Here is a 13,040-nt window from a genome sequence, read left to right as displayed (position 1 = left end):
AATGTTATCGCCTCCAAGCGGCAGTCTTTTCTCTGGATTAGAAATGCTATCGATGTTTTGTCTTCCTGGTGTTCCAAAAGGTCTTTCTGTTTGATTAAAAATATCTCCTGGAGGAAAAGGACCTCGAGGTGGTGGGTGAAGAGATGGATCAAGGATTGCTGGAGGAGGAATACTACGCTGCGGTGGCAATCCTGGTTGCATTAATGGAAACCTTGGTCCAGGTGAATGGGGCATGAGGCCTGGACGCATATCTATAAGAGGCATTCCTTGCATCCTTTTATTACTAATATTTAAATGAGGCATATTTTGAACCCCAACTGGATGCTGCATTGCCAGAAGTCCAGAACTACTTGAAATATTTGGTGGTGGCACTCCCATAAGTCCAGAGCTACTTGAAACATTGGGTGGTGGCATTATAAGAAGCCCAGAGTTGCTTGAGACACTCTGTGGCTGTACTCCTGCCAGAACTCCTGAGCTGCTTGAGACACTGGGTGGCTGCATTCCTGTCAGAAGGCCAGGGCTGCTTGAGACACTAGGTGGATGCACTCCAGCTAGAAGCCCTGAGCTGCTTGAGACATTTGGTGGTTGCACTCCAGCCATAAGTCCAGAGCTACTTGAGACGCTGGTTGGCTGAACTCCTCCAGTAAGAGGAGAGCTACTGGAGACAGTAGGCAGCTGCACCCCTCCTGCAAGACCAGAACTGCTTGAAACAGTTGGTGGTTGTACTCCTCCTACAAGTCCAGAGCTGCTTGAAACACTGGGTGGCTGTACTGCCCCTGCAAGTCCAGCGCTACTTGAGACACTGGGTGGTTGCCCTTCTCCAGTAATCCCAGAACTGCTTGAGACGCTGGGTGGCTGCACTCCTCCAACAAGTCCAGAGCTACTCGAGACATCACTTTGCACTAAAATGCAGCAACAAGAAGAACAGTTAACAGAAAATGCCAATGTTAACACACAGCATTAAAAAAGAAATGCAGCTTAATCCCTTCAGTTAATGAGTTCAGCGATAATACTGCTGACAAGGTCTGTCTCAGTTTCAATAACGAACATACATCATTTTAATCACACTGGTGATAGACATTATGCCACAGAAAAGAACAGCTCTACAAAGTAAAGAATGTACAGGAGCTTAAAAGTGACAAACTCCACAGCCATCACCCAATTTATGCAAGCAAAGTACTAAAATCTTTGATGCAATCCTGTGAATGTTCTATTAGCCTACCCTCTCCCGCTCCTTTACTTTGTCACCTGTATAGTAAGAATGTACTTTAAAGAAGTTTTCTAAAGGGCTCCCAGCCTCAGCTTTACTTCTCGAGTCTACGAAGAAAGCATCCCTGAGCATAAGCTGCTAGAAATCAATGTTTAGGTGATGACAAAGATGGTTCCCACCACTCCTCCAACTTAAACTGAGAATGATACCCAGCCTAAAACTTCCTACTCTGTAGTTATTAGTGCAACGGACTACGATCTGCAAAACCCTCAGAAGTATGTTTCCTTTATGTGATCGTATCAGACGATAAAGACGTTTCTTACCAGATCTATTGTTTTCACTGGAAGAAATCTGAAGGTCTGTAAGATGTGATCCCTTTTCATCTGATTCGGGTTTGTTGATTGGCAGAGGATTAAAAACAGTTCCAGTGGATAACGTTGGAGTAGCTAGATTGCTAGTAACTGTGCCAACTGGTAGAACAAGGCTACCAAAAGGAACATCCTTCATCGTCTCTTGTGCAATTGGTAATGGGGGCTGTACTAAAGCTGTAGAGAAATAACAGAAGTGTATCACAGTAATCATATATTCAAGTCTTTAAGATTAGTTTGGCAGAGGTCAGGCTGATAAATCAAAATAAGTGAAATTAATTATCCTAAGTGTTACATTTTTTATAATAGTTTCTTATCTTCAATGAGCCCTGTAACATTTAATTTCTTTTTAGAGATCATGAACTGCAGGTGACTTAAGCAATCAGTACTTTTTAACAGATATTTTAAACATTAAATTAATACAGTTAAAAAACTAAACAAAAATAAAACTATCCAGTGACTAACACCAGTTAGCTCAAGTAAACTGTTACAGAAGGTTCAAATATTGAACTATGCATACAAATGTTTTTTTTCCACAGTAACTCCACAGTAAGTTTCATTTTTCAATCAACTAAAAGCTCTGTAAATATTTTTCTCAAAAACTGCTTAAATCAGCTAAACAATAACTTCCATGTTGCTGTTTTCTATTACACAGCATTAACTTGCTTTTGATTAAGCAACAAGTAGTATATTAAACGATTAAGCTTTTCATAACACACAAACAACTATTAGAAGAATCAAACTTACGTGTTGGAACAACTGGTGGGACAACAGGTGGCGGGACAACAGGTGGTGGGACCACAGGTGGAACTGGGGGAGGCATATAACCTAAATGGGAAAAAATGACAAATTGTTACAAAGGAAGCAAATTAAGTTTTGCAGGACAAGTCTGCCTACATTATTCATCCTGAAAAGTTGCATTACTGGAGACTAGCAAACAACAAATGTATGGGAAGAGGCAATGGTGGTTACTGTTTTCAAAAACAATCCCATCTTTACTGTAGATGATCTGCATGTGCATGTTTAAAAGTGATTTCTGCCAGCAATATCCAGAGAAGAAAATTCAGAGTTTCAAAATTTTCCAAAGAAAGGAGATTAAACTTGGGGATGTTTAAATTTTAATTTTTATCACAGTTACACAAATATTCTGCTGTAATTTCTATTCTCAACAGAATACGCTGTTAAAAAATTATTAAGTTAGTCATAAGAAATTTCATACTAGATTAAAATTAAAGACCGAAAGGTCAACTGTCACAAACAGTAACTGGTAGCTGATGGAAAACTATACAAAGCATGATGTACACAAAAGCACACAAAGAGAGTACACTCATTACATACTCAATTTCGTTTTTACTCACTTACCTGGAGGTGGTTGTGAAGGGTTGAAACTCGCTCGCAAGAAGGGTGGAGGAGGAATTGCGCTATAACCAGGAGGAGGGACAGACATCGTGACAGGAAACGCAGGTGGAACCAAGCTAACAGCAGGCACAGCTGGAGCTACTGGAATCTTTTCATGGAAAGAAAAACAAGCAACTTCAACACTTAACAGTATTCAATGACATTAAAAGAGAGATAAACTGATTCAACTGCAATTCATGTGAAGCACCAAATGAACCAAAGGCTTTGTATACATTCTGAACACCCTGAAGAATTAGATTGCATTATGAAATGATACCTACACTACAGGTAAACAAAGACACTGCAAGAATCCTATGCTATCTTTTCTTTATTTTAAAAAGAACAGAAAAATACACAATTAAACACTCTACTTATATAAGAATAAAAAAATATCTGTGGGACAGAGCTGAATGCAGAAAGGAAGACAGAAAAAAGGAAGGAAAATGTAGATAGTGTGGCAATTTGAGAGCACTAAGAAAACATTTATTCTATATTCTCATTAGAAAAATGTATGTATTTTAGAACAGTACTGGAAAGTCGCATTTAGTGTATGCAATTATAAGGCTAATAATCCTAAAGAAACCGTAAAAACTACTTAATATTTCTCCAACTTCTGTTTGAGCTACATGTTTTGATACTGCAGCATAATTACAAGTAATTATCAGCAGAATAAAAGCAACGTATATATATATATTTAAATAAATACTAATCACAGCATACAGTAGGAAACAGTTGAAATGAGGAGACTGAAGACAATTTTTGTGAAAAATCCTGCCCAGAATTACTAAGAAAATAATTAAACTTATACTCAAAGCTAATATGGTGAAAAGCACATAGGTACAGAAGAAACAAGTACAAGTTAAAAAAATATCATTGCATTGCTTACCTTACAGAAAGATGCTTTGCTCTATGAGCAAAATACTTTCTGTAAGCTCATTTTAATTTCTTCTTAAAAAAAAACCAAAACAAAACCACAATAGGTTTTTTCATTTGTTTTGTTTTACTCTGTCTTCAAAATTAAATTACTCTGTCTTCAATATTAAAGCCACAATAGGTTTTTTCATTTGTTTTGTTTTACAATTACTCTGTCTTCAATATTAAAGTCTTCATTTGAGATTGTACACAAGTCATGGATACGCTGTGCATGAAACTAAGTATTTTGCACAACCACAGCAACTGATTCTACTCTAAAATATTTCAGAGGTAAACACACATGGATGCAGGAGTTAAGTGTTTTTGATTTAAGTACTTTAACTCAGCATTAAAGTTCATCTGTATTGAATAAAAACTTTGCCTTCCTCTTTTGTGGGTTTTTTGCAAACTCAGACCAATACAAACCTGCAGCATAGTGACTGGTTGCGTGTAAGCTTCTGTCTGCGTTGTAATAACTGTACTCTTATCAACTGCAGCACTCTGTGTAGTTTGAGTATTTTCTTTAGCAGCTTCTGAGCTTCTGGCTGTTTCCCATTCTTTAAAAAAAGGCATATTTTTAATAGAAAAATATAACTAATGTATTATTTAAATACTAAAAAGTCCTCTTCCTCCTTAAACAATACATTTTAATCTGATATCTAAATAGATTCATTATAAATAACCCCCAAACTTACTATGAAAAGAAGCAAGTGCAATTATTTATTATTATATATATCTTTAAAAAATGTAAAATGTACCTGCAATACTCTGTTTAATTATACCTGTATACAAACTGATTTTTCAAAACTTGTCAAGTTTTTTCACTGACTACTCCGTTAATAACTCAGAATATAGAGTACACTCCAGTTTTCTAAAAACTGCTGTTGTCAGCCTATCTGTGTTATTAGCTGGCTACTGTACAATGGCAGAAAACCTTCATGTTAAACAAACCCCACTCCAACTCCCATTTCTTCTTTCTGCCACTTCCTCAAAAAGTCTTGTATTTCAAGTATAACATAGTGAATGTATTTCAGTATGTTCCATGTTTTAATTTTTCTGTCATCTATATTCAATTTTTACACAAACCAAAACTGCATTTTGACCTGAAAAATTATTGTTGCTATTATAAAACAGTTTTAATCTACTGTTTACTTCAGTATAGTCCATTCATTTGGCACTAGATCTGTTTCAAGAAAACACAGTACTCATAAATCTTTTATAAACCTCACAAACCTCTCAGTTAACTGGGTTTCAGAGTAAGGTCTAACACTACTTGCTTTCCTGTCTTTGACCTCATGGAGGTCAGGTTCAGATAAGGTGTGCCTATTTAGACGATTTCCAAATCCAACTTAAGTCTTACACCTGAATACAAGACTTTTCACAATCACAAACAGATCATAATTTCTACACAATTAATATTTTACGTACTTGGAAACAAGTGAACAGTAAATTCATAACTGTTTTTAAAAAATGCTAACCTTTATTAACTTGCTTAAATTAATTCCCCTTTGTCACTAATTCCTCATTGTCATGGCAATCAACTAGTTACTCATCTACAAAGACAATCTAGATGTCGTAATTACGGTGCCACTTATATTGTAAGCAAGTACCTAGTAAAATTTATATAAATTGAAAAAGAGTATGTATTACCTAAACAATAAATTTTCTGAGGATTTGCAGTTACCAAGATAAACACATTTTCTAAGTATTAGAATAATCGTTAAATGTCCGCACCTGTATTTACTGTTTCCTGGTCAATCATGCCACCTTCAGCAAAGCCCTCCAAATCATCCAGTTTTACTTTCTCCCAAGGAATATATGAAACTCCCAGATCCACATCCCAGAATTGCTTGTATTCTGTTTTCACACCTTTATTCAAAGCCCAAGCAATCTGAAAATAAAACCCAACCAGATAACCCAGTTAAATCATACAGCCTGTGAACAGAGTACTTCAGATAGTTTCCTTCATGTTTCTGTCACTGCAGATCAATCTCCAGTATCAATTTACCAAAGTTTTAACAAGTTTTTAACTTCAAACGAACCTTGGCTCTGCAACAGGTTTGTGGAAGATTAATTACATCAAAAATCTTAAATTTGTTCTACATTAATCATAACATATATATGGGGAAATTAAAAATACAGTATTTCAAGGACTCATCCTAAAGTATCAAAGAAAGCAGAAAAAACCACAGCATTTAATCATATACTTAGCTCTATAAGAATACTATCAAATTTAATATTAAGTGATCCACATGGTCAGGTGCAGGACTTAGGTTGTTTACAGTCTTATACTCTTATCATTAGCACATACCTAAAATGTTCTCCAAGTATTTCCTAAGTATCAAGTCATAATTTCATTTTACTGTCTTTCATATAGCCTTACTATCTTTCATAAAGCTGCATTTTACACAGAAAGAAAACAATTTACACCTTATTGCTTCATTCTTCTTTTCCATATTGCACATTCCAGTGAATAGCTGCTAAATGACAAATCATCATATTAAAACTGTACAACATCCTTAGTCTAAAATCAACTTACCTTAATAATTTTAGATCCAATTTTATAGGACCCAGAACTAAGTTTCTGAAGAGCACGATATGCATCTTGTCGATGAACCATACAGACATAAGCACAACCTCTTGGGGGAATCATCTATGGAAAAAAGCAATGGTCTTAAAGGTAGGAAAACCAGTACTTCAGATTACATAACTACACTAAGTGAATACTAATACTAAAAAAGGAAAGGCTTACACTGTAAACAATTGTCACCTTAATCAGCAATATTAATAATTTTGAGCATCAGCGAAACTTAAGACTGATATTAGCAGAATACTTCAGTTACAGCATTTTCAAGAAGCAGCAGCAAGCTGAAAAATGGGTGCTAAAATGACATGAAAGATTTGAATCACATGGAGCAGGCAAGAGCTATACTATGGGAGCTAGACTATGACAATTTCAGAAAAACAGAGGTTGCTATTTCCTCTTAAGCTCCAAGTTCACTGCGAGCTGAGCAACAACGTTTCACACAGGTGCAAACTAGTGATTAAAAGTATCTTGAATTTTTGAAGGGTAGAATCCTCATTTCTGAAGTATGATTTCCACTAACTTTAATGTTTTATTTAAGAAAGAAAAGTATGATGTGGCATGTAAATCTTTGAAAGTTTGCGTATCGTGTATGACAACTGCTTCTTTTAGTTTTAGTTAAAAATATAGTTGTGCTTTTATGTTGCTTAGGAGCATAGCAAACAAAAATATTTTAAATGTCAGATTTTAATACAGTTCTTACAAAAATATGTTTAAGATGTACAACAGTGTTATGCTAGGTACTTAAAGTTTTGTAGAATGCATAGGATGAACTATGTATAATACGGTTTGCCTCTGAAATGTAACAGGCACTGGGACATTATGGTTATTATATTACTTTCCTTTGAACTTTACTTAATTGCTACTCTGTGCAAATCAAAATGAGGCTTAAATGTCAAGCTATGTAGTTTTTTTTGACTTGTGAAGCTTTCTAAAAGATTCTGTAATGCCACAAAAAATATTCCTTATTAATTATATATTTGCATATATTAACATGATGGGAAAAACAGTAACAATGTTATCTGAAGTGAATGAAATTTCATGAGAAGTACTTTAAAACTCATGGAGCAAGAGATAAAAATCCAAGTTTCTCTCATGCAGATAGCTGTTTTAGGAGAAAAATACTTTACCTTAAAGCTGAGTTACACTGAAATATGACTCTAAACATCTAAATCTAAATTACTCTATATCACGAGAAATGTATCTCCTAATTATAAGCATCTTTTTATTTGTCACATTTAGAATAAACACTTGTTCCCAGTACAACCTCTTTTCTTCTAAATGTTTTATCCACATTGAGTTCACTTAAGGAACCCTCTGTATGGAAAGTAACTAAGAAAAATGTGGATAAACATCGGTTTGTGTCCATGAGTCCAAGGAAAAATGATACCTGCCCCGTGTCAAATCAAAAAAGAAAAAAGAAAGATGTAATTTTTTATTTGTTAAGACCCTGGTTTAAAAAACTGTTTAAATTGTTAGTGCTTGGGAAAACCACAAGTGCTTCAAAAGACAGTACATGGAAACCAACAAGCAAATACACAGACACAGTTTTTGAATAGTGATAAAAAACAGTCTCCTAAATAACAAGCTTAAACTGCTAAAAGGAATTCAGAAGCATAAGCATGTTTTAGTTGCTAGTCTGTAATTCCTGAAAATGGATGATAACATGCTTACTTACGTTAATTGACTCTATTTGTCCAAATTCTTCAAACAAGTTAGTTAAATCTTGCTGTGTAGCCTTCTTGTCTACTTGACCTACCCAAAGAGTAGTACTGCAAACTGTCAAGAAACATATTCATGTCAATCAAAATACTAGAATGTTATTTACAAAATACTCTATAGCATGGATATAAAAGGCTTTACAATTACACAGTAATCACTGGTCAAAAAGCAAAGCAAGAATACTAAAATCTATTACTTACTATATAGAGATTAAGTACTTTAACAAAAATGTTAAAGGGTTAAAATACACCAAACAGCCATTCCAGTACAAGTGTTCATTCTTGTCATTTAAACAACTATTTGAATGAAAAAAAAAAAAAAAATCTGTAGATTATTAGCTAAGGTAAACTGCTGTAGAAATTACTCAGGGGGAAAAAAAAAAACCATTTATATTCCATGTTCCACAAAAACCATGCCTCTAGAAAGGCATGTTTAAAGTCAGTTTTAACAAAGCAAGACTAAGTTCTAACTGATGTATTACAGAAGAAACTTAACTGCAGTATTATGCACTGTATTTTCACCTGAAAGAAATGGAAACCAGACTTTCACGTTACCTTGAAGAACATCCCAGAAAGACAAACTTGGCTGAGGCCCAACAAGCTGAAGATGTCCATGATACTTCTGACTCTTGTCAATTCCACAAGCCCAGATCCCTGCAATTTGTCTCCCAAATGCCTACCCCTGTCCCCCCTGCCAAATATAAACACTCACTGGCATGTGAGCTAAAACTTCCTCCTCCCAGACGTACATGATTGCAATGCCTTTGTCTCCCAAATATGACCCAATCTACATGTGCAAGCCTTGACAAACTCATAGTAGTTATTTCCACTTAACACAGGGTGATCTAAATCAGCAAGAAATTAGACCAATACTTGTGGTTTTCCCCAAATATCTTACTACCCTGAGTTATCAACACAGGATCTTAAAGGATGTAAGGCAGAACAAAACCAGACAACCTGGATCTCTTGGGCCTGCCCTATCCTGAACCGAGGAAACATTATTTCTTCATTATCATCTTGATACACATCCTTCCTGTACCAATCTTGGTGCACTAAACTGGAAATCAGTGTTGTGCATTCCTCTGTCAATGGACATTTTCAACTGACAGCAGTAATGAGAATGACCAGCCTTCAGATTTCACTTGGACAAAATTTGTTCCTCACACGCTTGTAAGCCCTTTTATTTCTCAAAGTGTTAATTTCTATGAAACAATTCTTCAGACCTCAGCAAGTGGTAACACTAGCTGTCACTCAAGAAATTTCATGAAGTAAAACACCTGTCAGATTAATTACCTGTTTGTTTATTTAATAATTTACTCTCCCAAAGTTTACACACTTCACTTAGCCTTCTTAGCATCTCCTCTCCATGAGCTGGGTCACTTCATAGGACCTCAACTGCTGCTGTTGATCTGGTTACTTAACATGGCTGCCTCCCAGCTTCCATCCATTCTGATTCTGGCTCCCTGCTTTGTGAAGTACTGGGACAAATCTACACCACAAAACTGATTTGCCTCTTTTCATGTGAAAAGCCAGAGAAGAAAAACATATACATCTAAACTGCAGTATAGCCCTGGTTTAAATTCATCTTGGAATGACGCAAAATATTAATGTGAAGAGAAAAGAACACTCTTCCCTTTGCAATAATGAGTTCTGAACCACTTATAAGACAAAAGATAGAGTTTTAAGACACAAAATAAATGCAAAATAACATCAGAAACTTTGTATAACCTCTCCAAACAAAGTTAAATTCAGGAATACATGTTCATTACAAAAATAAGTTAAGCACAGTTATGCATCCCAAGAATCCAGAGTCCTGCTAACCGCAGCAATGGGATATACTGATACAGTAGCAGATGACTATACCTGATTTCACTGTATTCTAGCACTCATCTCAAAATACATTCCCTTTAAGCAACTGTGTGGTGAAATTTCATCTTCTCTCTATTACCTTCCTTTTTTTTTAGTATGTAATTTCTCTGTAGCAACAACAGCAGTGCACAGCAGCACTCTGCAGAAGCTGAAATCCAGTTGGGTTTTGGATACTTACTTAAGATGCAACCATTATGGTCTGTCTTATGATAGCAAATAACTTTTTTCACCTTCCCACCTGCGTTGGCTCTATGTACATGTGAAAAGCTGTTTAAAAAGCACTCTAAAGGTTTAACAAAACTGGCCTCTAAGATTTTCAGCAAAGTGTCCAAAATGTGCACCACATACTTAAATGACTTATCAGAGTACCAATTTTCAGTTCAAGTGCTGATCATCTTCAAATGCTGCACAGAAGACAGCACCAAACAGACGGCAGATTGTAACTTAGGGATAGTCCTTGCTACTGTCTGTTCAGAAGAAAAAACATTGGTTCAAATATGAGTAAAATCATCAGTAGAGCAGTATGATACTTGCTTTCCTCTAGGATGAAATAATGTACCTGTCTAAGCTGTAAGGAACATCAGAAATGATACTTACAAAAAAGAATATGGTTAGTGTATTTTGTAACAGTGCTCAAGCTAAATCTTTTTCTTTCAATGATAAACAAAGCCTTTTTTCCCTTTAAGACCACATTACTGAAACAGCAAGCAGCTGCCACTTACCACTTAGTGTTTTTGACCGTATAGGAGGCAATCCCTTTTTCTGACGTTCTTTTTCCCTTTCCCTAGCCCTTCTTTCACTGGAATACGACCGAGACGACTTTCTCTTCCTTTCTCTTGATCTTGAACGTGAACGTTTTCTGTGTTTACGCTTACGAGAACCAGATCGCGATCTAGACCTTCGTTTTCTTGGTGACCTACAAAATACTTAATTTCAGTATGCTTAGTTAAAAAAAAATTCTAATTTAGTTGTCTTTTAACTACAAACTTTAAGCACGATACAGACATTTCCGCTATATTCACTCAAATTACTTCAGGAAACAAACTTAATGCCATTATTGTGAGGAATAGAACACACACCTTGAGCTTGAAACAAAACAAAACACGTTCAAAATGTTCCACAACAGTATCCATTTTTCTGGCAGAGAAAATCTGTCCAGTTGGTTAGTTTTAGTTATTTTTATACCTGAACAGGTCTTAAAAAATTTAAAGTAAATCACAGATATGCAAAACGAACTTTCATACAGAAAGTCTGCATCTAAACACTCAAATATTAAATGAACACTTCTTTTTCATTGCCAAAGACTGATCATGACAGTTTTGGAAAAATACAGAATTGACAATGAAAATCATGAATTGAAACTTTATTTCAGAAAACCTTAGTTTACTTAATACAAGTTAATTATGAAACCTTGAACGAGATCTTGAACGAGTTCTTGATCTTGAACGAACAGATGATTTCTTTTCTTCTTGTTCAAAAATCTCTTCTTCAGCAACATCCTGTCCTTCATCTATATCCATGTCCTGAGGTCAGACATAATAGATGTTCAATAACATTTAATAAACATACTCACAATATATATGACTATATGAAAAGCATACATCCATATTACTAATTTTGAAATCATCTTAGTATGAGTTTTCCTTTCAGCTTCTATAATCAAATGTAAAACAGTTTTACCTGTTGTTGAATATCCATTGAATCATCTACATTTGTTTCCACTTCTAAAAACTGCTGTTGACTACTCCCTTGTGATGGTGATGCAGAGTGTTCTGAACCAAAATTTCCTTCTTGATTCTCCTCTGGGCTTGCCTAAATAACAAATAATAATAATAATATACCATTAAAAGCCTAATAATTCAAACTGCTTACTGTGTCAAAAGTGATACAACATGAAGCAATTGTTCAAATATCTCTGAAAAACTAATTATCAAGTTTCTTTTATTTTCACACTTCCCATTAATGTGAAAGTCGAACTGGATGTCACTCTATTCCATTCTCTTTTTTGTATCATCTTTAAAAACAAAACTTTGAAATAATTAATATTCCTGACTATTAAAACATTACTATTTCCTAAAGCAAAAAAGCAAAGTATACTATTTGCTGCTTAATTCGGCTGGCTTCAAAGCAAAAACTCACAGGACACACAACAGGGATGGCAGCCATATGTACAGTGACACTGAAAGATACCCATTGGTCACTCATGCACTAATAAATTATATTTTATTATTAATATAATAAAAATATTTCAATATCAGTTGAGCTAGTTAAAAAAAATTACATTTAACTCCAAACTTTCTTATAGTGTATGGTTTAAGACAAGTAATTACTACAAGATAAGGGAGGGTGTTTCATCATTCAAGTTGGTGTGTCAATTACAAAAGACCTAACAAAACAAGCACTTCTGAAAAAAAACACCAACATTTAAAAAGTGTAAAATACTAAATGCATTTTTGATGTGCTAGAGAAAAAAAAACTATAATGGTCTGTACATTGGACTGAAAGTACAGATTTGGAATAAATATCTGTAAGATATGAAAGAAATTTAGGAAATACAGGAAATTTAATGAAAATACTCAGAAATGCTATCAGGACAATTGTGAAAAGTAATTTTAAGCCTTTAATCCAATACTGCAGGTAAACATTTCAGTGATTCTCATTACATTTTCATTTTAATTGAACCAATGCTAAGTATTCTATCTGCCAGGAGAATGGTAGGGAGTTAGCAGAATGACGTATAGTTCCAATTGTTTTTTGTTTTTATCTTCATATTTTCAAACAGTTTATAATGACAGTTTTGCAGAAAAATAAAAAAATCTATTAAAATTCAGTTAATGCATCTGCCTTCTAACATTATCTGTTTTATCTCAGTTTCCTTGTATTTAGTTATTCAGTCTGTTTCTTGATATCAATTTCTTCTTGCTCCTTCTGTCTGTCTTCTATCATCTCCTCCTCTCCCTCTGCTCCTAATCAGATGC

The 13,040-nt window shown here is 34.8% G+C and overlaps 1 protein-coding gene across 1 annotated transcript in view; it reads right to left on the bottom strand.

Annotated features, from left to right (window-relative positions):
* SCAF8 (SR-related CTD associated factor 8) overlaps positions 1 to 13,040 on the bottom strand; it is a 34,451-nt gene that overhangs the window by 1,461 nt on the left and 19,950 nt on the right. The window contains exons 9-19 of the mRNA XM_010177631.1: positions 11,743 to 11,874; positions 11,473 to 11,585; positions 10,785 to 10,978; positions 8,151 to 8,251; positions 6,428 to 6,541; positions 5,623 to 5,779; positions 4,315 to 4,445; positions 2,941 to 3,085; positions 2,326 to 2,406; positions 1,534 to 1,755; positions 1 to 902 (exon numbers count right to left, since the gene is read on the bottom strand). The exon at positions 1 to 902 is cut by the window's left edge and continues 1,461 nt beyond it. Of these exons, the coding sequence (XP_010175933.1) occupies positions 1 to 902; positions 1,534 to 1,755; positions 2,326 to 2,406; positions 2,941 to 3,085; positions 4,315 to 4,445; positions 5,623 to 5,779; positions 6,428 to 6,541; positions 8,151 to 8,251; positions 10,785 to 10,978; positions 11,473 to 11,585; positions 11,743 to 11,874 (2,292 nt within the window). The remainder of the gene's footprint in view (positions 903 to 1,533; positions 1,756 to 2,325; positions 2,407 to 2,940; positions 3,086 to 4,314; positions 4,446 to 5,622; positions 5,780 to 6,427; positions 6,542 to 8,150; positions 8,252 to 10,784; positions 10,979 to 11,472; positions 11,586 to 11,742; positions 11,875 to 13,040) is intronic.

The sequence above is a fragment of the Antrostomus carolinensis genome, unplaced genomic scaffold (genome assembly GCF_000700745.2).
Source record: "Antrostomus carolinensis isolate BGI_N321 unplaced genomic scaffold, ASM70074v2 scaffold551, whole genome shotgun sequence".
In the NCBI taxonomy this organism is placed as follows: Eukaryota; Metazoa; Chordata; class Aves; order Caprimulgiformes; family Caprimulgidae; genus Antrostomus; species Antrostomus carolinensis.
The sequence above is the reverse complement of the archived record's forward strand: the minus strand, read 5'-3'. Positions and strand labels throughout refer to the sequence as shown.